General features: G+C 37.9%; 1 protein-coding gene across 1 annotated transcript; it reads right to left on the reverse strand.

Annotated features, from left to right (window-relative positions):
* Positions 1–377: 377 nt before the first annotated feature.
* On the reverse strand, positions 378–27792 carry bcl2l11 (BCL2 like 11). Its single transcript, XM_048203885.1, has 4 exons — positions 26225–27792; positions 24338–24615; positions 19965–20098; positions 378–4178 (listed from the first exon to the last, which is right to left on the reverse strand). Exons 1-4 carry the CDS (start codon positions 26239–26241, stop codon positions 4062–4064), a joined length of 546 nt encoding a protein of 181 aa, XP_048059842.1. The 5' UTR covers positions 26242–27792; the 3' UTR covers positions 378–4061.
* Positions 27793–27795: the final 3 nt, after the last annotated feature.

A 27795-nucleotide genomic window follows, 5' to 3' on the forward strand; every position in this document is an offset into this window, starting at 1 on the left:
AAAACACACCATTTTTGTGTGTGTCCCTTTAAATGCAAATGAGCTCCGCTTTCCAGAAGAGGGCGGAGCTTTAAAAGCTCAACAACAACAAAGCTGGAGAATCTCACGCAGCCAAAATTTATGTAAATGATTTTATGTAAATTGTAGGGTAAGTTATGTCACCAACCCGAGAAGACTGTTTTGTAGTCCCTACCAGCCATTTGTTGTAGTCCTTAAAAAGTGATTTCTGTAAAAGAAAATATCTCCCTTTGCATTGAACTTTGAGTGTCGTAACTTTGCAGATGTTGTTTATGATCAAACAGCAACATTACACACTAACTAAAGTTAAAAAAGTGAAATCATAATCAAGCACCCCTTTAAAAAAGACTGAGTCTGTATTTAGAAAGTTGAAAAAAGCGGCTTTTATTTACAGCAGTATTGCACAAATTAGCACATAGAAAGTTCAGTGCAAAATACAAAAAGATGCATTTAACAGACAAAACAAACAAAAACAAAAATTGTCATTGTGCTACAAATGTACTGGGTCCTGGGTGGCGTCAGATTGGGCGATGCGGGTGTTCAGTGCAACAGGACTGAAAAGACTCAGTCAGAGGTCCAGTGGGAAATACACAGGTTGGCCTGAAATTCATGGATTTCCCTCAGAAAAAAAGGTTTGTTCTGGAATCAAAGGTTAAGCTGCTAGAGTCCTTCAGCAAAGGCAGAGAACGAAAACATAGAGCATGACACAACGCACAATGCCAGTAGCATTGAAAAACGAGGTCTTTGGTTTGAGTGGTAAACCTGGAACGGTAGACAACTGTCATTTTGGCAAAGAGAATCTATAAAACCGACATACAAACAAATGCATATGATAACACAGGGCCATGCGTCTTCCACACGTGGAATGTCTAACCGACGGATCTTATATATCTACTTCTTAAACTTTCGGCAATACCATTCATGGTAGGTAGTCAACACATCAGTTCATATTTACTCAATTCTTTGCAATTATAAAACACAGTATTATACCAACATACTTGACGACTCGTCCTGAGCCTTGTGCATTGTTTACTGGAATACTGGGACAATGGTGATAAAAAGCAAAGCCAGGAAGAGAACCAATACACCGAAGTAAAGATGGAAGACTGGTTTGTTCAAGAAATCTACACAGGCGTATTTCCCTTAGTCCCTGAGGCTGGTTAAAGGTCAATTAGTCAAGCCAGTTTGTTAGAAGTGGGGTAAGGCTGGTGTTGAATAGTGTGCACTACTGGTGGACAAGGGCAATTAACTATAAGGGTTGCAAATTCATTCCCAAGTTTGGTGTAATAATAATAATAATAATAAAAAAAAAAAAACCTGCTCTATTGAGCAAGGCACTTTATTGCAGGTTTTTTCACATGTATGATCACTTTGGGATAAAGCTGTTTGCAACAGCAACTAACTAAATGATAAAATCCACATAAAAACCCCTTGACCTAAACTAGATTCACAAAACTAGGCATAAGCACAATCTGTTGGAATATTAATGGAATCATTAAAATTTCACTTATGCTCTCATTTCCCATCTCTAATAAAGACCAAACAAAGAATCAAACAAACCGAAATACCAAATGTTTATGATGTTAAAATAACAAAGACGTCCATATTAGTTACACATACTCACTACCTTTGCCTGTCCAATGTGATTAATTTTTACTGGTATTCACTTACATAAAATAATTCATATACTGTTCTAGTACCTGAAGGTGTTCGTAAGACCTTTTCACATGACTCTAAACAATGCCACACTTTGAACTTTGCACGAAAAGCATTGCAGACAGAGCACTGGCGAAGAGGAATAAAGTGAAAGTAAACAAGAGGCTTGACGTGCATTTGAGCCTATAACCGGAAAATGACAAGTAAAACGTATATTCACTGCTCAGTATGTTGTGTTGTATATGACACGAGATGATGAGAGCGGAAATTATTTGAAATTTGAATGTTATATTATTGGTAAGGACTACGGAGCCCCACACATGACATGCAAGAAGAAAAAGTAAATTGTGCGCACAATTTAGCAAATCGCGGGAATGAAATAGTAAATTGTGCGCACAATTTAGCAAATCGCGGGAATGAAATAGTAAATCGTGCGCACAATTTAGCAAATCGCGGGAATGAAATAGCAAATCGTCCGCACAATTTAGCAAATTGCGAGAATGAAATAGTAAATCGTGAGCACAATTTAGCAAATCGCAGGAATGAAATAGTAAATCATCCGCACAATTTAGCAAATCGCGGGAATGAAATAGCAAATCGTCCGCACAATTTAGCAAATTGCGAGAATGAAATAGTAAATCGGCCGCACAATTTAGCAAATTGCGAGAATTAAATATTAAATCGTGAGCGCAATTTAGCAAATCGCGGGAATGAAATAGTAAATCGTCCGCACAATTTAGCAAATCGCGGGAATGAAATAGTAAATCGTCCGCACAATTTAGCAAATTGCGAGAATGAAATATTAAATCGTGAGCGCAATTTAGCAAATCGCGGGAATGAAATAGCAAATCGTCCGCACAATTTAGCAAATTGCGAGAATGAAATATTAAATCGTGAGCGCAATTTAGCAAATCGTGGGAATGAAATAACAAATCGTCCGCACAATTTAGCAAATTGCGAGAATGAAATAGTAAATCGTGAGCGCGATTTAGCAAATCACGGGAATAAAATAGTAAATCGTGCGCACAATTTAGCAAATTGCGGGAATGAAATATTAAATCGTGCACAATTTAGCAAATCGAGGAAACAAAATAGTAAATTGTGTGCACGATTTAGAAAATCAAGGGATTTTTTTTCGTACATGTCATGTGCGGAGCTCTGTAAGGACATATCAATGGGTATAACTCTATAGGTGCGGTTACGTTAGCAAAATTTCGCAGGCAAAAAAGGTTTATTGTCTATTGTTAATAGTGTTGCTTACAGAGAAGTCACTTTCAGACCAAGCAGCTTTCTGTCAGTCAAAGCAGAGAATTTGCATGACTAACTTGAACATGAATGAAATCTGCACGGGTTTTCCGCAATCACACGAAACTCCCGAACATGTATTGAAATGACTGGATTTCGCCTGCGAAATTTCGTAGAGCAACGGTAAATGTAGCCGCGCTTTAAGGTTGCGATCTCTTGGAAAATATTCATTATTTATCTTTGTCATTTTTACTTGGCAGCCAAATTACAACTTATACTAGTGCTTTGTACTAGTTTTACATTTTATAATGTCCCCAAAGTTACAATGCTTGACCTGCATTCAAGCTTTTTAAGAGTTCAGTTTTTTGGGAGATGTTGACATGAGTCATGTGAAAAGGCCTTTTAATTATTTGGCTTGTATTTCGAACTCGGAAGCCAATGAAAGACTGGCGAAAGTTCATTCATCATGCAAACAGTTTTTGAAAGAATAGGTAAAATCTCTGTATATTGTTGATGTTTTTGGTCTCAAATCAACTTCATTTTCTGTTATGGGATTATTATGTTATATTTCATCCGATTTGTATAGACTACGCAAACCAAACGCAAGTGCAAACTTGGAGCCAATAAAAACACGCGAGGGACAGGCAGAACCAATAATGTCATCGCTTGACCGACTAACGTCCACGTTCATGAAATTATACATAAGATGTACAAATTAAATACAGTGAAAAATAAATATAAAAGCCATGAAGAAAAAAGACAGATAGGTGAAGACAAGAAAGGAGAGGCATGTCAAGGGCAAACAGGCAATGAAGGCACGGTTTCCACACTCCGCATGGGGATCATACGGTGCAACAAAAACCTCCACAATTTTCACGTCAACACAGCATCTAATGGCTCAGCTTTCCATGTGAACGCAGGAAACTCTGCTGTGAGTCAGTCTATGGATGGCCGAGGGTTCCCAATTAATATATCCGTCCAGATCTGCACACATCCCGACAGGTCCAAAACTGTACGCCGAAACCCGGAGAGGTTGCGGATGAGCAGCACTGCTGTTATCCCTTATTTATGTACAAATATACAGTCAAGAGAGGAGGATGCTACATGTTTGCTACACGTCTGCTGGGCATTCAATGTGTCAATCATCTTCTTCGCAGGAAAAACTGTACTAGACGTGCAATCACGTCATTCATCCACACGACGATGGGATGTTCGTTGGGAGCGTGCAGCTGGGCCGCGTTGTTCCCGCCTGGACCAGCCTGTTAGGATGAAAGAGAAACAAGGCATTTAAGTGAGAATCAGAGGTGTAATACATGTTTTCACAAAGAGACAAATTGCAAATCAAAATACAGACAAACGCTTCTCAGAGCTGAGAAGATGCAGGGATGATGTAGGCCAATTTTAGAGGGCCAAAACCCGGAAACAAGACATTTTAGCACTTCCGGTTCCATCGTCCTGAAATCAATGGTTTTTTTTTATTAGAATTAAAATTTCTGAATGAAAATTTCCTGATAATTTACTCACCCCCCATGTCATCTAAAATGTTCATGTCTTTCTTTCTTCAGTGGAAAAGAAATGAAGGTTTTTGAGGAAAACATATAGTCCTTATAGTGGACTTCACTGGGGTTCAACGGGTTGAAGGTCCAAATGTCAGTTTCAGTGCAGCTTCAAAGAGCTCTAAATGATCCCAGACGAGGAATAAGAGTCTGATCTAGAAAAACCATCACTCATTTTGTAAAAAAAATAAAATAAAATTCTATACTTTTTAACCACAAATGCTTGTTCTTGCACTGCGATGCAAAAAATGGCCGATGGTTTCTCTAGATGAGACTCTTATTCCTCGTCTGGGATCATGTAGAGCTCTTTGAAGCTGCACTGAAACTGACATTTGGACCTTCAACCCGTTGAACCCCAGTGAAGTCCACTATATGGAGAAAAATCCTGGAATGTTTTCCTCAAAAACCTTCATTTCTTTTCAACCGAAGAAAGAAAGACATGAACATCTTGGATGACATGGGGCTGAGTAAACTAGCAGGACATTTTAATTCTAACATGAACTAATCCTTAAAAATTAATAAAAAGTTGTGCTCAATTGTAAAGAGCTTATTTTCTGCAACAATCCAAAAGCCAATGGAAAAATCCTATTGGGTTTTTGTCGAGAAAACCAGGGTGAAGCAAACTGGGTTGGAAACTGTAGCACTCTATTGCATTTGTTGGTGCTTTGATGTTGCTTAAATGGCACAGATTTACAGATGCAACTCTAAATTTAGGTTTTAGCATGCTGGAAGCATAGTATACTAACTCTTAATGGTGCATCTATCCTGTAAATTCAACACATTTGGTAAATGCTAAAGGGGTTGAATTTAGATCTAAATGCTCACCGTTTACCTGACTAACTGACCCGTGCCCAACGTATAGTTACAGACACATGCATATTAGTGCACGTACACGCATGTTGAAATCGTTCTGACTCATATCTGCTAATCTTTACAGTTAAGAGCCGCCCAGGTAAGTCCTTCAGCTTATACCGTGACACTGTGCACCATGTTGACACATAAAATACCATGTTGAGACCTTGATGCTTTGAGGGATTTACAGTATCTTTACAGCGGTGAGATCTACAACAAATGCAATACAGGAACTAGCAGCTGCCAGGTTATCCGGTGAGCTCCGTGTCTGTGAGATTTGGCAGCGGTTGACCTGAACCAGGTGGCCTCTTTTTGGCCTGCAGCTCTGCGCTTGCGTTCAGCCGGCGTGCTGAATGACTGCGATAAGCAGCAGGGGCATTTCCCCCAGGAGACTGGCAGGAACTCGTGAGGAAACACACTCTACAAGCCAGAAAAAAAGACGAGAAAAAAAGCCTTTCCTGTAGAGAATGAAAAAAGGATGAAAAACAGCAGGCCTGGGCGTCCCCCTCACCTCCAGGATAAGAATCTACAGACCCATACTCTGAGATGGCAACAATCAACAGGCTGGGAGAATGTCCGTCATATTTCACCCCACAATCCCAAAGAAGAAAAACATTTCAAATAACTAAATTATTTGTATAAATACTACATTATATTATTTGTATTAGAATTATTAAACTTAAATTATTTATATAATATTGAAAAAATACAATAATATGTACAATAACAAAGAATTCACAGAGTGATATAAACACTTTGCAATTTAAATACTAATTTAAAAAAAATGTATACATTAACATATTCAATTATATAAGTCATATATATAATGCATTTAATATTAATATAAACTAACAAGTTCTATTAATATCTTAATATTATTTAGGGATGCACCGATTGGCTGATACCGATAACCGATAATTCTTTATATTTGAAAGCCGATAACCGATATATTGGCCCATAAATTAAAATCAACATTTTATATATTTTATTTTTGAGAGCCTGATTACAAAAACAAAAGTCTCACCATTAAAAGCCCTGTCTGATACCAATAACCGATAATTCTTTATATCGGCCAAATTTTCTTATCGGGCCGATAATGATATTAAAAAATGAACATATATCGAACAATACCGATATGGTGGCCGATATATTGTACACATCCCTAATATTATTTTAAATATTTTATATATTTATTTTTAGAGATGCACGATAGAGATCCATATCGGTATCGGCCGATATTTTTGTTCATTTTTAATGTTGTTATTGGCCCGATAAGAAAATTTGGCCGATATATTAAAGCCGATAAATATGTGCACTGTTCACCATGATGGTTTGAATTGCATGAAATATAAGTGAAAATCATTTCAAAAAGTAAAATACATGTGCAGCGCAAGTCTGTCATATAATCTACATAATATTATAATGAGAACTTTATAATTATGTGTTTGAGACATGGCTTTTAATAGTGAGACTTTTGTTTTTGTAATCAGGCTTTCAAAAATTATATAAAAATTATGATTTAGATTTATGGGCCAATATATCGGTTATCGGCTTTCAAATTTAGAATTATCGGTTATCGGTATCGGCCAAAATTTTCACATCAGTGCATCCCTATTTATTTTTATTATTTTTATACAACAACATTTACAGTAATGGGGGTTAAGTGCTTTATTATTAATAAATAACTGTTAATATTTATGCATAATATTATTTCTTCTGGTTTTGCGATGAAATATGACCCGTGACATGTTTTTGACAGGTTTCATGAGATTCACTATTGCACACGCATACATTAAAGCGCTGGATCAAGGCAGGTGTGTGTTTATGAATACAATCAACCTGCAGCATGTGGTCTAAATCAGACCCTGTCATAAAACACTTTCTTTACAAACAAATGCAAAGACTAAAGAAAACACCTTTTAATTCAGTAAAAGCCCTGCCAAAAATCACAACGTGCCCAAGGAGGGATTGTGTATTCAGCCAGAGGAAACAGGTGAGGAGGAAGTGGACTGAAATGGAGGGAGATTTCACTCTGTGTGTGTGTGTGTGTGTGTGTGTGTGTGTGTGTGTGGTTATACAAGAGAATCATGAGTCAGTGTGACTGTGGAGCTCAAACTGAATGTACTTCAAAGAGAAATGCTCGTTTCAAATGCTGCATATTTTCACATGACGTTCAACTTGAGCGTGACTCAATGCTAAACCATGTATCACTGTATTCAATGACTTCCACAACAAAACAACTCCTGAGGTCACTGAGTTCAGTTGAAGCTAATTCAAGGGGCATTTCAGAGAGGAAGCTGTACCGCATATTAAATCTGAAAGAATTTTAATCTGAAATACTACGCTTTCTGATAAGGGTTTTCTTAATGGCCATTGGCGATAACAAGAGAGTAGGACTGTCATTGCACAATATAAGTTGTGCATATCAAGCGCACAGCTGTAGTGCGATTAACATGCATACTAGCTGAAAGAAGCCGAGCTACAATCCGTCTACATTAATCTGGACACGTTTTTGTTTCAAAAGCTCTCTGTCCAAGTGCTGAAACATTGGAAAGCGCTTAAATCATCTTACTGTGCGTACATAAAATGTAATAAAAACTCACTGAGATACCAGACATAGAGTTCTAACGCTGTTCTTCTGGCACGTCATTTTATTAGTAAAATATCTCATATATTCTAATACCTCCGGTTTCATTTGTATCCACTTGGAAGAGTATCTTTAAAAAGCTCAGCTATAACGGGATGAAAACACTGGACGGAAGGCCAAAATGTGGGGAAAAGGATGCATTGTCAAATGTATCAATAAAAGCACTTACTTGACACTCAAAAATGACATATTACTGAATCAACCAATCAGAATTCAGAGTTAGAACTTTCCAATTTGGAGGGTGATTTAATGCTTCTATTAACCCTTATGCTGTGTTCACACGGAACGCGTCTGATTTACATGTTAAGTCAATGTAAACACGCGTCTAGATGTCCTGCGGCGCGAATTGAGCGTCTGACACCCTAGACGCCCGAGTGGAAAAATCTGAACTTTGGCGAAAATTTGCGGCGCGTTAACCAATCAGGGACTCTGCTTTGGTAGTAACGTGTTTATGACGTGATCAGCGGTGGAGACTCTGTGCAGAAAGAGATGGAAGCCCCTCCCATGACACGAATTCGCGTCTGAACACACTTTGTTTAGACATGCAAATAGGACGAATTTGATGCGCGTCTGAAGCGTCTGACTTCAAAATGTTCAAGCGTCCAACTAGACGCGTCTGACGCGAATTTGACGCCCCAGATGCGTTCGGTGTGAACGCAGCATTAGACACGTACAATCACACCAGCGTGATTAGAATGTTCAGTGCGTCACATGATCTACCGCTAAATTAAAATCTGCTTTCACACTTCGGCTGGTGCCGAGCCAGACTCAAACGTGTCTAAATTGTTCAGTTTTAAACCACAAAGTTTATTTTTCAGACATTACAATTCAACCCAGTGACTGGGTTGTTTTGACCCAGCAGTTGGGTTTAATGTGGACAAACCCAGCGATTGGGTTGTGTTTGCCCACCAGTTGGGTTAAACTTGGAATAACCCAGCAATTGGGTTGTTTTGACCTAGTGTTTGGGTTAAATGTGGACAAACCCAGTGAGTAGGTTGTTTTGACCCAGCGGTTGGGTTAAATTTGGACAAACCCAGTGATTGGGTTGTTTTAGCCCAGTGGTTGGGTTAAACTTGAAATAACCCAGCGGTTGGGTTAAATTTGAACAAACCCAGCAATTGGGTTGTTTTGACCCAGTGGTTGGATTAAATTTGGACAAACCCAGCGATTGGGTTGTTTTGACCCAGTGTTTGGGTTAAATGTGGACAAACCCAGTGAGTAGGTTGTTTTGACCCAGCGGTTGGGTTAAACTTGAAATAACCCAGAAATTGGGTTGTTTTGACCCAGCGGTCGGGTTAAATGTGGACAAACCCAGTGAGGGGTTTGTTTTGACCCAGCGGTTGGGTTAAATTTGGACAAACCCAGCGATTGGGTTGTTTTGACCCAGCGGTTGGGTTAAATGTGGTCAAACTCAGTGAGTGGGTTGTTTTGACCAAGCGTTGGGTTAACAGTGGACAACCCCAGCAGTTGGGTTAAATGTGGACAAACCCAGTAAGTGGGTTATTTTGACCCAGCAGTTGGGTTAAATGTGGACAAACCCAGTGAGTGGGTTGTTTTAGCCCAGTGGTTGGGTTAAATGAGGACAAACCCAGCAATTGGGTTGTCCTGACCTAGGGGTTAAATGATTGACCAACCTGCTGGGTAGTTTTATTTAACTCAACTATTGTTTAAAAATTACTATATGTCTGGCTTAAAATGAACCCAAAATATGTTAAAAATCAGACATTTATTAATAAACAATTTAATAATAATGATTATTGTTTAATTATTATTAATGAATTTTAATAAATGTTCATTTATGAAACATATTAATAAATGTTAATTTCCAGCATACTTTTGGTTCATTTTAAGTAAGCAATACTGTAATTTTTAAACAATAGTTGAGTTAAATAAAACATTTAACCCAACCACTGGTTCAAAACAACCCAATTGCTGGGTTTGTCCATTTTCAACCCAACTTGGGTTGTTTTAATCCAGCATTTTTTAGAGTGTAAGTACTAGTGTTAGTATTTGTAAAATACTAATGTTGATGGAAGTGGCAATAATGATCCTTTCAAACATAATTTGACAATATGTTTTATTCAAATCAGATACACACTGTGTACACTGGCTGGGTTAAAAACAACCCAAGCAGTTGGGTTAAATGTTTACCCAACCTGCTAGGTAGTTTTATTTAACCCAACTATTGTTTAAACATTATTATATTGCTCACTTAAAACTAACCCAAAGTATGTTGTTTGTTGTGACAAGCTTGATGTGTCAAAATGGAAACAACACGGTGATGCGTTCTAAAATAACACCTAAAATCTCACACCAACGGCTAGAACACTACAAACTGTGTGAAAGGGTTAATTGGATACAGATATCGGAGGATATGATTATCTTAAAATAGCCAAATGCCACCACGTTTATTGCTCTATCACTAGTTTACATAACCGTTCATGTGTTGTTATGAAAGAGCAGTTGTGTTTTGCATGCATAACATGAGCGGGTCACGAAAAAGGCACTTGGTTGTGATGTGGTGAGCGCGTCTTCAAAACCAGCGTGACACTGAAGATCGAGTAAAATGACAGGGGCGCATCCCTCTAATCAAGCACAATTAGCTTATGCGCCGCTGCGGAAAAACACAAGACTTATTTACTTTTTCAGCCTGGTTCGAGTCGACACAGATCAGCGCTCGTCTCCTCCATCTGGGATCAATTCATCACCGTTAGCTTTAATGACACAAAAGATGGTGTTTATCTAGTCTGCTATCTGTAGTGGGCGAACAGGGAGACCATACGAGAGTAAAAGAGTGGCATCCTTGACTCATCTCGCTGGGACAATGGAGTCTGGCGTGGCAATAAACCCAGTGACCACATGCAAGAAAAACAGAGCTGCCACAACTCGACAAAGCCAGAGCGCAGCAAAACAATCCTCACAGACTGTAGCGAGCTGCTAATACACTCACAGATGGCTGGACCGCTATAAAAACGAGTGTAATACAACACAAGCGCATGTGCTTTCAGTTTACGTCGAGGAATAGCATGTGACAAACTCACGAAATAGAAAAACATGGAGAACAAAGAAACTACAACTAATTAGCTGCATGTCAGCCTGTCAAGTAGTATGATGGGATATATATATTTAGAAAATCAGTATATACAGATGCAGAATCAATCACACCAATGACAATATTTCATAATATCTAATTAAAACTTTCCATTTGTTAACAACAACATGAACAGCATTTATTTGATCTTAGTTCATGTTAATTTCAACATTTACTATTATATCTTTAAAATCAAACTTCTTTCTGTATTGACCTGAGATAACATGAATGTATTTTTATTAACTAACTTTAACAAAGATTAATAAATATTGCAACAAATGAATTTCTCAGTGTTAATTAAGAATGCACGATATATCGGCCACCATATCGGTATCGGCTGATATATGTTCATTTTTAATGTCTTATCGGCCTGATAAGAAAATTTGGCCAATGTATTAAAGCCGATAAATAATGGATTATTTCCTTCAGATGTGCACTGATCACCATGATGGTTTTGAATTGCTTGAAATATGACTGAAAATCACTTCAGAAAGGAAAATGCAGTGCAACGTACAACACAAGTCTGTCATATAAGCTACATAAAATTATGATGAGAACATTATAATTGTGTGCTTGGGACATGGCTTTTAATGGTGAGACTTTTGTTTTTATAATCAGGCTCTCAAAAATTATATAAAAACGTAGATTTAGATTTATCGGCCAATATATCGGTTTTCAAATATAAAGAATTATCGGTTATCGGTATCGTCCAAAATTTTCATATTAGTGCATCCCTATTGTTAATGTTAATTAACAATGCTAATTGCAAATTTTACGATAAAAATCATATAAAAATGCATGTTCCTGGTCTTATTGTGATTGATTCCTCAGGGCACAATAATTCAAAGTGATTTTACATAATTCGAATTTCTAAAAATTGCATATAATTTGCATCCAAAAAAGTGTACTTTGATGGTAAATTCAAAAATAAAACTCTTGCACAATATTTTTCATCCTCATCTAATTAAATATGATGTCTATCCTAACTAAAGGTCCGGTAACCCCAACAACGATAACTATAACAATAACTATATTAGCGTTCTGTTGCACTGCAGTTTTATCGTCTGCTGCTTTTAATGCTCGAGCTCTTTAAAATCAGGTGGATTATGATTGGCTGTGTTTTTATTGTTCATAAGCTTGGAAAAAAGGGCGGGGCAACCTGTCACTCACATGAGATCGACCAATAGCAAACCACAACTATCCAATCAACTCACAGACAAAATCAAGTCCCGCCCTACATTTGTTCTTGTTTGAGAAGTCGTTTCACTCAAATATGCGTCACAATAGAAAAGATTATCTCAACTTCCGTTTCATGCCAAATTTAAGGGGTTAAGTTCACTCAAAAATAAAAATTCACCATTCTAGGTGTATATGAGTATCTTCTTTCAAACGAACACAATCAGAGATATATAAAACATAAAAAATATTCTGGCTCTTCCAAGCTTTATAATGGGAGTGAATAGGGGGCGAGATTTTTAAGCCCCAAAAAAATGCATCCATCCATCATGAATATAATTACACATGACTCCAGGGGGTTAATAAAGACCTTCTGAAGAGAAGCGATGGGTTTTGGGAAGAAAAATATCCATATTTAAAACTTTATAAAGTAAAATAACTAACTTCCGACAGACGACCGTATGCATACTGCGTGTTTCAAACAAATAGGGCTGGGCAACAAACTCAAGCTCCTCTTCCCATATATCGAAATCCTCTGACATTTCACTGTAAAATTTCTCATTATAGACTTCTAATTTGGTGTTTTGTTTTGCTCTATCCTCTGAGCTTCTGCATTCGTCATTACGTCATGCGTCGGTCAAGAGTTACTCTTCCATTGCAAATCGATGCGTACGGTCGTCTGTCGGAAGTTACTTATTATAGTTTAAGTTTTAAATATAGATATTTTTCTTACAAAAACCCATCGCTTCTCTTCAGAAGGTCTTTATTAACCCCCTGGAGTTGTATGAATTATTTTTATGATGCATTTTTTTTGGGCTTCAAATTTCAGAATATTTGTGCTCATCTGAAAGAAGATAGTCATATACACCTAAGATGGCTTGAGGGTGAGTAAATCATGGGATAACTTTCATTTTTGTGTGAACTAACTCTTTAAGACCTTGGTGTGAGCAGGCTTTTTTTTTACCTCTACAATGATTCATTTCATGAGGGACGGTCGAGGTTCTGACTTACTGGTAGTCACTCAAACAGCAAGAACCCTCAGGGAGACAGTAAGTTTGCAGCATGCTCGGACATAAACGCATGCAATCATCTCCTGAGAGGTAGCCGCATGACTCAATAGAAACTTCATCAGCTACAATGCACTAGACTGTTCCATTTCTCCAGGGAAGAGGCCTGCAACAAAAGAGCATTGATGCAAAGAGCTGACAAAGGTCCGTCATGTGCGATTTTGCAGGGCGAGATGCAGACATTAGCAGGGCTGGAACAACAAGCGCGCTCTGTGGCCAGACATCTGCTCTGCATTAGAGCGGTGCTTACTAACAGAGTGCTAGCATGTCACACCAGCACTCCTCAATCGATGCTGGTGAACCGAGAGCCAGCGCTGGAGAAGTGCTGAGGAGAGGGAACGATCTGGAAACTGACTTTATAACACTGCACATCGAGGACAATTATAGGCTCTCCAACAAATCCCAGCTGAAGTTTCTGATTATGAGAGGAACTCGAACTGAAAGCTCACACGGGTTTCTTGCGCCGTTGCATTTAATAAACACAACTGCCAAAAGAGATTTGATTGCTCACGTTTTCTTAATTTATTTTTTATTAGTGGCGTGCATCATTATTGATATTCCTCATACTTAGATTTGAATAAAGTCCTAACAGATAGTATTAGACTTTATTAGACATCAAATCGTACTTCTTGAATAGAAAAGGTGTGATGTTACTTTTCAAAGTGATTGACAAGACCTGTAAAATTAAATTAATACAACTTATATAACTCCATGGGTTGTTTACACTTGGTATTAAGATGCATTTTGATCACAAGTACACGAGGGAGACACATTCCTGTTTACACATGGTGTTTTAATCCGTCTCTTTTGTCCACTTCTGTCCTGATTTCTTTGAGGGAAGGCTAAATGTATGGGCAATCTAATGGACAAAATAAGCTTGCACAATTTACATACAAAACCGAAAGGAGGAGACAGAAAAGCTTTCGTTTCTGCTCTGACAGCCGCAAGTGTGTTAGAAATCAGCACGCCGTTTTTGTGTGTTTCCCTTTAAATGCAAATGAGCTGCTGCTCCCGCCCCCTTTCCAGAAGAGGGCGGAGCTTTAACAGCTCAACAACAACAAAGCTGGAGAATCTCATGCAGCCAAAATGATGAAAGTGTTCAGCCTTACATTGTTCAAACCGGAGTCGACACTGATGGAGAGACTCAGGAAGAAGTTACAACTTTTAGACGTTTCTGAATGGTTAGTGGATAAATTGATGTAGTTGCTGTGGAGTTGATTCAACTCATCCACTAGCATGTGCCGTCATGTTCATCTTTTGTGTTGAATTGACCCTCGTTTGTGAAGCAGTCCGGCGTAAAGTGACGGCATTTACAAAAACAACTCTTCCTCTTCTCTAAAGCAGCCCAACATGGCCCCGCCCCCTTTGTTATGTGTTCTCAGGGGCGGGGTTTATGTAAATTTTAGGGTTTGTGATGTCACCAACCCAGGAAGAAGCTCGTTGTAGTCCTTAAAAAGCGATTTCTGTAAAAGAAAATATCTCTCTTTGCATTGAACTCTGAGCGTCGTAACTTTGCAGATGTTGTTTATGATCAAACAGCAACATTACACACTAACTAAAGTTAAAAAAAGTGAAATCATAATCAATGACCCTGCAATTTTCTTGAATCTAAAGTTTCAGAATATGGAAATACTGCAGTCATTCCAAAATCCGCTGTATAGAGGTCAAACAAACACGCTCTAAATACACAAACAAACACACAGGAGCATCAAAACAAACCCCTGAAGTGACATCACAGACACATGAGAGGAGAAATAAACAAAAGCGTCATGTCCAACCCCTCCATTTAGAGTGCTGGCAGGCCGGTTCCTCTCTGACCCTGACTGTGAGCGGCTCTCGCTAGGCCCGAGTGCGTCTCTATGGCGCTGAAGAGACTGACCCGCTGCATAATTAGAGCCCAGAGCTCAACCGCAGGGTAAACATAATGAAGCTGAGCTGTCCCAGACACATACAGCTCTGCCATGCAACCCTCCCTCTGTCCCTCTTTTTTCTTCTCTCTTTTCAGATGACCCCTCGGCCTATTAGAAACTCCACCAGGGCTATTAGTGTGAGTCTTAAACAGAAGTGGGCGGTTGTAGGGGGGGTTGGGATGAATTCTGCTCCTCCTGAGTCTTCTGAAACTCTGTTGTCACGCACACGGTCCTGTAATGTTAGGACTGCTTGTTGTGATTCATTAAATGCATCTCACATGCGAATGACCCTTTAATACTTTGCTTCAAGAGTTTGGCATTCTTTTAACATCCAAAATTGCCAAAATCATCACCTGCTGTACTTCCAAGGCAACCTCAAGATGACTTAAAATGCTTTAAAATAAGACAAACAAGCATTAAATATGCTGTAAACAACTAAAAATCAAGACATTTCTTATTTTGATTCAATTTTTTCTTCTTTTAAGAACCTGAATTCATACTCTCTAAAAAATGTTGGGATAAAAACAACCCAAACTGGGTTGAAAATGGGCAAACTCAGTGATTGGGTTAAATGTTTGCCTAACGTGCTGGGTAGTTTTATTTAACTCAACTATTGTTTAAAAATTACTGTATTGCTTGCTTAAAATTAACCCAATATATGTCGGAAATTAAAAAATCCGACAATTACTAAAGGCAACAATAATAATCAAAATGTGAACATTTATTATTAAGCAATTTAATAAATATTTATTGTTTTAATGAATTATTATTCATTAAATAATGTTCTTTTATTAAACATATTAATAAATGTTAATTTCCAACATATTTTAAGTTCATTTTAAGCAAGCAAGATAGTAATTTTTAAACAATAGTTGGGTTAAATAAAACATTGAACCCAACTACTGAGTTTATCCATTTTCAACCCAACTTGGGTTGTTTTTAACCCAGTATTTTTTATAGTTTAGTAATTATGTGTCTGATTTTTAATTTCCAGTCTATTTTGGGTTCATTTTAAGCCAGACATACAGTAATTTTTAAACAATAGTTGAGTTAAATAAAACTACCCAGCAGGTTGGGCTAACATTTAACCCAGCCACTGGGTCAAAACAACAAAAATCGCTCGGTTTGTCCATTTTCAACCCAACTTGGGTTGTTTTTAACCCAGTATTTTTTATAGTTTAGTAATTATGTGTCTGATTTTTAATTTCCAGTCTATTTTGGGCTCATTTTAAGCCAGACATACAGTAATTTTTAAACAATAGTTGAGTTAAATAAAACTACCCAGCATGTTGGGCTAACATTTAACCCAACCACTGGGTCAAAACAACAAAAATCGCTGGGTTTGTCCATTTTCAACCCAACTTGGGTTGTTTTCAACCCAGCATTTTTTGTGTACAGTCATTATAATGAGAACAATCTATCTAGCAATCTTTTTCAGCCAAAATTAATTGTTTGCAAAATACATTTTTTCAAGCCTAGAACCTTCTTTTTTTGATAAAGGGCCTTCTAGGGTCCGACAACCTGATAAGGCTACAGGGTGTGTCTGGAGAACCAGGCAAACATGACAAATCCAGCAACAATGAATCACTCCCGCACTGATGAATCAAGTGCACTTGTTTACAGTAAATGAGTCATTCGGCATTCTATAAGAACAGGCCTATATCTCTCTGACGACATGAGATAGCTCTGGAAGGATATTACTTCAGGTGAAGCTTGTTGTAGTCCTAAGAAAAGCAACTTCTGTAAAAGAAAATATCTCCTTTGCATTGAACTTTGAGCATCGTAACTTTGCAGATGTTGTTTATGATCAAACAGCAACATTACACACTAACTAAAGTTAAAAAAGTCAAATCAAGGACGCCTTAAAAAAAAAAAAAAAAAAAGTACCAACCCCAAACAATTGAATGGTATAGTAGTGTATAAAAAAGTGGGTGTTGTTGCATACCTCTAAACGTCTAAAACTTATTGTTAGACTTTTGTTCAAATGAAACCCAAAGTATGAGCAATAAATAGTTACTGTTGCCTTAACAAACACCACTAATAAATGTGGCGTTGAGCTGTTTATGAGCATGTCTGGACTCTTGCCTACAGGTATATCTTTCAAGAGCTCTCGCTCACTTAACAATGACTAAGGTAGTTTTACGCAGCAATAATCACACAATGATAGCCGGGGTAGATAAGGTTCTCTTTGCATACTGAGCTCACAGAGACGGCCTCAATCAAAACTCGACTACGAGAAGCTACTCATGCCAATGTAATATCCTCAAAGAAGTTTAAACAAGCCAAGTTGAGAGCATAAGGTCTGACTCAACATAATAAACACAAATACTACCAGACAGAACCTTGTCCAACTGGACGGCTGCCCAAACAGGAAGTATGACGCTGTACTGGAGTCAAAGAGGTGAAAGGCAATAACTCTCCAACGGAGGTATCAATTATCTCAGATTTATCCCCTACAAAAACACAATCTTATCAGAAGCAGTAACGTCACCAAACAGAGAAAACGTGTTTGCATGTTCATATAGATAATCAAAGGTGGACATTCTGTACTAGCGCGGCTATATTTGCATAAGGAATGCATAACACGACCTATAACATCGTAACATGAGTCAGCACTGTATAAACTTTAATTTCATATCTAACAAGGCTTTATCTATATTACCTAAGCGAATGTATTAATTGCTCATCAATGCATAGCAAACAAGTAAACTGTTTGCAATTTTTTCGTGTGCCCAATTTCAACAGGAATCTGTGCTTTTGGCTTGCTTAGTTGGGGACACTTGACATTTGACTTGACATTTGATATTCAACAGTATTCTTGACATTTATTCAACAGTGCTTTGATCTGCCTGCATTGACACTATTCTTTAAGAGCTGCTGTGCAGCAAAAATTATGTACCAGTTATCACTGTAAAGCTGCTTTGATACAATCTGCATTGTAAAAAGCGCTATATAAATAAGGGTGACTTGACTTTTGAGAGTTTTGCGTGAGCGTGAAAGAGTTCCCCATGCAGATTTTACTCATGTTCAAGTTGGTCACCCAAAATCGCCATGCTGACCAACAGAAAGCTACTTAATTTGAAGGTGACTTTTGTGTGAGCTGTGTACCGACAACAACAAAACAGGACAATCTCACGCACTGAAACTGCACAAGTCTGTTGTAGCGGACCCCGTCCGAATTATAGACAAAACTTAACTGATGAAGTTTATTGTACATCACACAAAGGATGAAGTGTCCGGAAAATCACTGTAAGAGCTGAATAAAACACAGTACAAAAAGGGCGCATTAAAGTCTTATCCAGAAACTCTCTCTCTCCCTTGCATTATCAACAATATTTATATTTATATTAATCCAACAACGGAACACCAGGATTGCTTAAAAGACATTGTTGACGCTACTGCTCCTCGAGTGCGGAGAAAATGGCGGTACAACTCGCTGAGGGCGGAAACTATGGTAATGCAGGAATGTCAATCAGCGGCAGTGGGCGTGGCCTGAGCAGTGTGACATCACACTGCATGTCTAATGAGACTGCTTTGGTTTTAGTTTTGGTTACTGCTTTTTAAGACCAAGTAAAGAGCACTTATACATTAATTTGTTCTCTAAATGTAAATATCTAGGGAGAAACACAATGATTTGTATTGGCAAGAGTTTGAAAATACAACTTCGAACAGATATCTACTGCATTTTAATTCATTTTACAAAAAAAGGAGCTTGAATATCACTAGACCACTAGATAGAATATGCACATATCTTACTTTCTGCAAAAAAAGTGCTGTTCTTCGTCAGTCTTTGTGTCTTGTTTTCCAGTGTAATTGTCTAAAGATTCTTAAAACAAGATGCATTTACTGGAGATGCAAAATGACATAAGATATGAAATCTTGAGTTCATGATTAAAACAAGAACAAATATTTGCCAATGGGCTCAGAAAAATCTGATATTTGTTCTTGTTTTAAGCATAAACTCACTTCATTTACATTTGCAAAGTAAATGGGTAACACTCTAGTATAGAGAACATGTATTCACTATTAACTACAACTTTTGCCTCAATTAACTAATTTACTGCTTATTAAGGTAGTTTTTGTAGCGTTTAAATGTAGGTATGGGGTAGGATTAAGGGATGTAGAATAAAGTCATGCAGAATAAGGCATTAATATGTGCTTTATAAGTACTAATAAACAACTAGCAACTAGTTAAAATTGAACCCTAAAATAAAGTGTTTCCAGTAAATGCATCAAAGAAGTTTAGATATTTGTATTGAAAACAGCAACATTTGATGCCATGACTGTGAATTTACGACTTTCTGCTCTGATTTAAGACCTTTTTAAGGCTTTAATTTGCGTAAGGGCAAATTAAGACCCGCGGAAACCCAATGACATCAAAAAAAGAAAAAGGGTTGAAAACAAAGTGTGAACACCACATCAGCCTTGATCCTCTACGAAGAACCTTGACTGGTGCTGGAGTGATGCAACATTAAGAAATAGAAGTTATTAAAGTAAAGCTCCCTTTACAGCGGTGGAGTAAACATTTCCCTCATTAAGGCCCTGATCTGCAGAGACTTGTGATACCGCTTTCGTATGCGCGCTCCTCTCAGCAACACCTGATTGAAACTCTGATATGAGAGGGGGCGGCTTCCAAACGCAAACTCAAACCGGCTCCCCTGGACAGCTGTTGCTCTAGCGAGTGAAAATATTTCATCATCGTCGCTTGATCCTATGGTGTCACACTGTCACCTAAATGGTACTCACCCCATGACAGTACAGGCGGTTGAACTCGTCTCCGATGCGCCGCAGCTCCCGAGCGACCGCCATCTCTGGCCGCATGGCTCCAACAGGTGCTGCCATCTGCGCGTGCTGGTGGCTATGTTCGGCGAACCATACCTCTGAGAAAGACAACGAAAGTCGAGTTTAAGACACTCTAACAATACCAGAGCTCATTCCAACCTCAAATGAAAGGGATGGGCAATATATATGAACAAAAATTGATATTCAATATTCTCAATTTGTATATGTACACTAAAAAATGCAGGGTTAAAATCAATCCAAGTTGGGTTTAAAATGGATAAACCCAGTGTTTGGGTTAAATGTTTGACCATCCTGCTGGGTAGTTTTATTTAACCCAACTATTGTTAAAAAATGACTGTATTGCATGCTTAAAATGAATCCAAAATTGGTTGGAAATGAACATTTATGAAGAAGTTTAATGACAAACAGGCATTAAATATGCTATAAACAACTAAAAATCAAGACATTTCTTATTTTAATTCTATTTTTTCTTCTTTCAAGAACCTGAATTCATACTCTCTAAAAAATGCTGGGTTGAAAATGGACAAACCCAGTGATTGGGTTGTTTTAACCCAGTGTTTGGGTTAAATGTTTGACCAATCTGCTGGGTAGTTTTATTTAACTCAACTATTGATTGAAAATTACTTGTATTGCTTGCTTAAAATTAACCCAAAGTATGTTGGAAATAAACATTTATTAATATGTTTAATGAATAATTAAACAATACACATGTATACACAATAAATGTTCACCTTTTGATTATTATGTTGTAAATTGTGATGATGGAATTGCACACCTAATATCAGTTGGAGGGTATGTGACGCTGTAATAAGGGTAGGTGTAATAAGCTATGGCTTCAGCCTACACCTTTTCGGTTGGTTCTGTTTATATTTTTATGCTTATGTGGGTAAATTATACATTTATATGTTATGCAACCGAAATAAAGATTTTTTCATTCATTCATTGTTGCCTCTAGTAATTATGTGTCTGATTTTTAATTTCCAATATATTTTGGGTTCATTTTAAGCCAGACATACAGTAATTTTTAAACAATAGTTGAGTTAAATAAAACTACCCAGCATGTTGGGCTAACATTTAACCCAACCGCTGGGTTAAAACAACCCAATCACTGGGTTTGTCCATTTTCAACCCAACTTTTTTATTATTTAAAGGGATTTAAAAACTAAAACTAATAATGATAGGTCCCTTTTGTCTTAAAACAATGTCCAAAATAAAGCTAGGTCTAACACAGATGAATATGTTTTATTTTCTTAAAGTTATTTGCAATACAATAGGAATGATTTGCATCATGCAATTTCAAAGTAAGTCAATTTAATTAAAGATTACAAAAACACAATTGAATTGTGCACAGAAGGTCACGTAAATAAGCTTAATTTCATGAATCGATTGCTTAGCATAGAGTAAATTCCACACCATGGAAAACGCAGCCAAACGGCATCCTCTGATGCAAACATCCACCTCTGCAACCTCTGGTTTGGTTTTTCCATGGCCATTAGCATGATTTAATATTTACCAATGGTGTTAAATCGACACCTTCTGTCAGTGGTAAGACAGTAGCTGAGGTTATTATGAGGCTAAACACTAATATCACCCAAATTCTGCCTGAACTCAAATTGATCTCCTGCTATGACTCAAGCGAGAAGCTGTTTGACTGTTATTTCTCATGCTCAATCATATTAGGACCATTGGATACTCATTTCCTTTCACAACTCCGCTAGACCTGTTCGCGTTCAACCAGACAATATCTCAAATATCACTTTAAGTTTTAGTCAACACTTTCACCTCATTCTCTTGTGCCTTTACTACTCTCAAACAAGGACAAAATTTGATCTAAAGTGGTCGAATGAAGGCATGCTCTGTTCTGGTTTTGTTTATCGACACATCTTTATGTATCTTTGGACCGAATATAACACGTCTGACCCACAGGAGGTCCATAAAAAAGGGCACAAAGTTCATACGTGTAAATTCAAGACCTTGTGCCAACACAAGGTAGAGGAACTCTCCTGTCGAGCGAGCAACAGATGAGAGTCCTGATAAGTTATTGTTGTTTCTCTTCGCCATTAAGAGTGGCTACAGGAAGACAATTATCGCCATCTCATATCTCCTGGCTCTCAATAGGGAAAACAGAGATGGTTGGATCTCATGTCTAGCCTTCACAAAAGACAGGCTAGTCTATTTTGACTGCGTGCACTAAGGCTGATTCTCTGACTGGCTTCTTGAGGCCTCGCTGACAGTGAAGGTAAACAAGAAGACAACAGGCAAATCAGCTCACTCCATCAGAGGCATTATGAGAAGATGGGTCACACGCTGTGGTCATGTGTCTCAGGTGCATTGTGTTTGCAAGATGTTGTGAATGAACCGAGCAGGCCTCTTACAAACACATACACTCCTGGGCAAAATAATGGGCCAAGATTGTCTTAACCACAATTTATTGGTCAGGAAATTAGCAAAATTTAAGCAAATGCACTAGTGCTGTCTCAGGAAAACATCAAAGACTAAATGAAGTTTTTGGCAGAATAGGGGAAGTTGTATTCTCTTAAAAACAACCCAAGTTGGGTTGAAAATGAACAAACCCATGCAGCGAATGGGTTGTTTTGACCCGGCGGTTGGGTCAACATGCTGGGTAGTTTTATTTAACTCAACTATTGTTTAAAAATTGCAGTATTACTTGCTTAATATGAACCCAAAATTGGTTGGAAATGAACATTTATGAAGAAGTTTTATGACAAACAGGCATTAAATATGCTAAAAATCAAGACATTTCTTATTTTAATTCAAATTTTTTCTTCTTTCAAGAACCTGAATTCATACTCTCTAAAAAACACAGGGTTAAAAACAACCAAAGTTGGGTTGAAAATGGACAAACCCATGCAGCGTTTGGGTTGTTTTGACCCAGCGGTTGGGTCAACATGCTGGGTAGTTTTATTTAACTCAACTATTGTTTAAACTATTGTTTCTGAACCCAAAATAGGTTGGAAATTAAAAATCAGACACATAATTACTAGAGGCAACAATAATAATCAAAAGATGATTACTGTTTAATTATTATTTATTGAACTACACATTAATAACACATTAATAAATGTTCATTTCCAACCTATTTTGGGTTCATTTTAAGCGAGCAGTATACTAATTTTTAAACAATAGTTGAGTTAAAATAAAACTGCCCAGCAGATTGGTCAAGCATTTAACCCAACTGATGGGTTTGTCCATTTTTAACCCAACTTGGGTTATTTTTAACCCAGCATTTTTAGAGTAAGAGCTTTGATCTTTGGTCTCACATTAAACTCAGAAGTACTAGGAGACATTTTTCAACTACTAATGAAGCCAATAACACTGAGTGGAACAACAACACTGACTCTGTAAAAAGCTGTCTGCACGCTAGGGAAGCCTATGTGCTATCTTACTTTATCTACAGTATTTGTGCAATTCTTGCAATTTCCTGACCAGTGATTTGTGATTAAAATATTTGGCCCTTTTTTAGCCCAGTAGTGTATAGACTTCACTTATTTACACTAACACACCCTCCTAATACAGTGAAAAATGTGATCTTAACAGAAAGGAAATGCAGATTATTCCTTTTAAAGAAGCTGTCACAAAGATAAATTAGCCGACTTGGCTTCAGGCAGACATGTGCAGCTTCAAAATGAGAAGAACATGCTTTCTGGAAGCGATTCTTAAGACAAGTGCACTGCCAAGCATCAAAACACTGCTTATCACTGTGCTAATGTAGAAAACTGAGAGCCAAGTTAAACACTTAAATGGATGACATTCAAAAAATAGTGAGTTGTGACTATATTAATATTTGTACGCACCTTCTTCACATACAATATCTGTGAGTGTTTATTGCGAGGGTTTTTCTTAAGCTTTACACCCACCATATTCAGACTTCCATCTTTCATTAACAAAAATAGTTTCTATAATGCTTTATCCAATTGAACTAATAAAGAAAATCTGATTTGTATAGGCTACCTATCCACAGGCCCAAAATCAAACAGCCCCTTGCCCTTGGGAATAAAGTCTTATTTTATTCAAATGATAATATTTAATAATAATAATTGACTTTTTTAACTTCAAGCCCCATAAATGATCAATAATCATAAATAATTAATAATCTTCGTCAAAATATTAAAGACCGCGCGTGTACAAAGCTCAGTCACACCAGGGCGGGAAACTGAAAAATTGAAATAATCAAATTCCTAACGGACTAATCAACTGACTGAAAAAACCGTTATGATGACTCGCTATATTCGTCGCGTCAGTGTTGTGTTTACACACCACAAAATTGTGCCTTTTTTTCGCCAGGGGGCTCTTACCATCATTTTGACCATCTTGCGCTTCGGAAATATTAGGCATTAGAGGGGAACCTGGCACAGAATCGCTGTCGACGGAAAAATAGCCACTAGAGGACCTGGAGAAAGTTCGGGACATCGGTGACCTCGACTGGTGACTATTCGACATGGAAATCCCTCCCCTTAACGGGTCCCCTTCGCTCGGCTGAGGGAAGGCGAAGTGCTCGGAGCCCGAGACACCTCCGCCACCGGTGCTCTCTTCGATTCCCTGCGAGGCCGGGTCATTGGCCAGCGTTTGCTCTCTGCAGAACAAACAAAACACTCGTTACAGTCTTTTGCAAGCGTTTCGAAGAGGAATTGTGTGGGTTGCTGTCAGGGGGGGCTTGAATTTCCAGTCTATTTCGTGGGGATTAACATGCGTTTGGAAACTCATCTGGCAGCGAACGCTTTAAAGTAACCCGGCGAAGTGCGTCACAAACGAGCTCCACTTTAACTTCCTATTTCTTCCTTATAGCAAAACAGCCTACATTTTGGGATAAAACTCTATAATGCGCGACGCGACCGTGTGAAATACACAATTGTTGCTACTTTCGAACTCGCGCTGTAGCGGAATGTACACGCATTTCATCGTTCTTTGTTTCAAACTGGTCTAGAGAGGTTTATTATGACTGTCTTTTTAAAATGAAAACACATCCCTGTAGAGTTAACTCTGTAAACATTGTCAGTCACGCCGGCTTTGTACAAACAGCGAAGCAAGCAACAATGACAAAACAGCGACGAATAGCCTATAACAAAATACAAAACAAGCTAAAATAGCACAAATAATAGCCCTGTCATGCTGTTGTAGTGTCACCTACCGCTATATTTGTTGTGTCTGCACTTGTCAGTCACCTACCTTACTGTCTGTACAGTAGGCGCGCAGTTATAAACATGCGATCGCGATTTCTTCGATTTTCGCTATTTCTTTCTTTGATGTCATTTGTCAGCGAGCTGCAAAGTCAGCATTTATTGACAGTAATGAATACTGTACATGTTTTTTTATTATTATTTAGTTTCACTTGTCAGCGAGTCGCGATGCTCGATATTCAACCGTCAGTAATTAGTATTGTACAAACTTGTTTTTTTCGCGATTTATATTTTTCGCGATTTCGGCGAAACAATGTCGTGCGTATCAAAACAAAGTTTCCTATTAATAGGAGCGCGTCGACGCCTCCAAGTGTTCAGCCAAACAGACAATAGCGTGAACTTGTTCGACCGACAAGATTTACACGATCTTTAAAAAAAAAAAAAAAAAAAAAAAACGCGTCGCACGGCACGTTCCAAATCGCCATGGCTTCCAGCCGGGAACATTTCGAGTTCTATTTCGAAAGTAACGCGCGAATAAATATATATTTTACTCTCGAATGTAGGGTATCGCCTATAAAGCTTCAACAACAACCGCGTGTTTCATCGTATTTTGACTTATTTTAAATGGATAACGGCAAAGAAAACAGGTGCCTATCGTTATCCACTGCAAAACACATCTGAATTATTCACTCTGGTTAAATGTCAACACGGATAGTCCTCTGATGGGAGTGGACTTCTCTACTACATCTCAACTTCTGTTGTTTTTGCGACATTGTTTAGCTGGACACTACGTAAACCGACCAGACAGCGCTCTTCTGAAGTTTCACTTTTTTCCCTTCGCCGCCGCCGCGCGCAACTTAAGTGTTTTGCTTCGCGAGAACGCGAAAAATAATGATAAATAAACAAATTAATAACCTAATTTTACTGAACCATTTTTTGGCGTTTTAAATCAATCACGGCGGCAAAATGTTATATTATTAGCGTATAGTCCTTTAATGCAAAACAGCGCAAAAACAAGTTGCCTTAAAAACCGGCATACTGTACGATACTCCAGTATGAACTCACCTGGACGTGTCAGACATATCCGCCGAGGCATAAACGCGTTAGCGCATTATGTTAACGATGAAGACAACAAAACGAAGGGTCAATTTTCAAATATCCACAGATTAAAAAAAGTTGTTAAAAAAAAAAAGAAAGAAAGAAGTACAATTCCAGTATCACACAATCGATGCCTCTAAAACTCTCGATGAATGTGCTTTCTTAGAGCAGCTGTCATGTAAGATCCTTGTCCACAGGATTATTTTGGAGTGTGTCTTTTGTCTCTCTCGGTTCTTAAATGTACTTCCTCGCCGATGCTTACTCTCCTACGTCTCTTTCTTGTTCTGATCTCTATTTGCTGAAGCGAATACAACAGTAGAAGAGGAGTGAAAGCCACGCCCACTGGAGGAGGGCTCATAATGGTCAAGCCCATAGGGTTGAGATCTTTACAAAACCACACCATCTAAATGTACACAAACACTTTAGATTAAACTAGAACAAAAGCACTATAGTTCTTCTTTCACATGGGCTAGACTAGACTGTGGTATATCTCATGGTTGAATAATGTTTGATCACAAGTCACAAGAGAATCATGGTATTTTTCAAACAATGTAACATTGCATGCAATACGAGCTAGGTTTGCTTAAGCCTTTGGTTTGCATTTCATCCTGTTATTAATTTAACGATCCATTGTTTGACAATATTACAACATGCACCATTTACATAAAACACAAACAAAGACAACTAGGAAAACGATCCAGTGTTCCATCAGATTTCATTGACAAGGAAACCTGGAAATGCAACAATTTATTTGCAAAACATGTTGCTCTGTGTGTGTGCAATGACTACATTAACGGATATGGACATTTATAAAATAATGACAGATTAAACATTAAAACTTGAATAAGATCATTTAGTTTGGACCAAACTACCAATTAACGGCAGTAGCATAAATAAATGAACATCCTTTTGAAGACTTATACCTAAACTAGAACCTTTTTTTTTTTTTGGCTCAAATTGTAAACAAAGATAAAATTGTGGCAGTTGATAATGGCATTAAAAACCACAGCAGCAGTAATATATTATCGTCTTTCTAATTAAACAAACATTTCATGTGTCCAACATTGTAGTGTGGTTTCTGTTGCTCATTTGCATAAATATTCAATTACTGTGTGCCATGTGATGACTAATTACATTCAGGCTCTTCTTAAGAAAGTGTAAAACCGGCTCTTGGCACTGCTCACCTGTAAACTAAACCAGATTATTTCTTTATGCTCAGATCCAGACTATCAGAGCTACACTGTAAGTGCAAGATGTTCGGCATTTGGACACACTCTAAAAAAATGCTTTTGGGTTAAAAAACAACCCAAGCTGGGTTAAAAATGGATCAATCCAGCGATTGTGTTGTTTTGGCCCAGCAGTTGGGATAAATTTGGACAAACCTAGCTATTGTGTTATATGTCAACAAACAGCGATTGGGTTAAATATGGACAAACCCAGTGATTGGGTTGTTTTGACCTAGCAGTTGGGTTAAAGGTGGACAAACCCAGCGATTGGGTTGTTTTGACCTAGCGGTTGGGTTAAATGTGGACAAACCC

The sequence above is a fragment of the Megalobrama amblycephala genome, linkage group LG10, assembly GCF_018812025.1.
Source record: "Megalobrama amblycephala isolate DHTTF-2021 linkage group LG10, ASM1881202v1, whole genome shotgun sequence".
NCBI classification, from domain to species: domain Eukaryota; kingdom Metazoa; phylum Chordata; class Actinopteri; order Cypriniformes; family Xenocyprididae; genus Megalobrama; species Megalobrama amblycephala.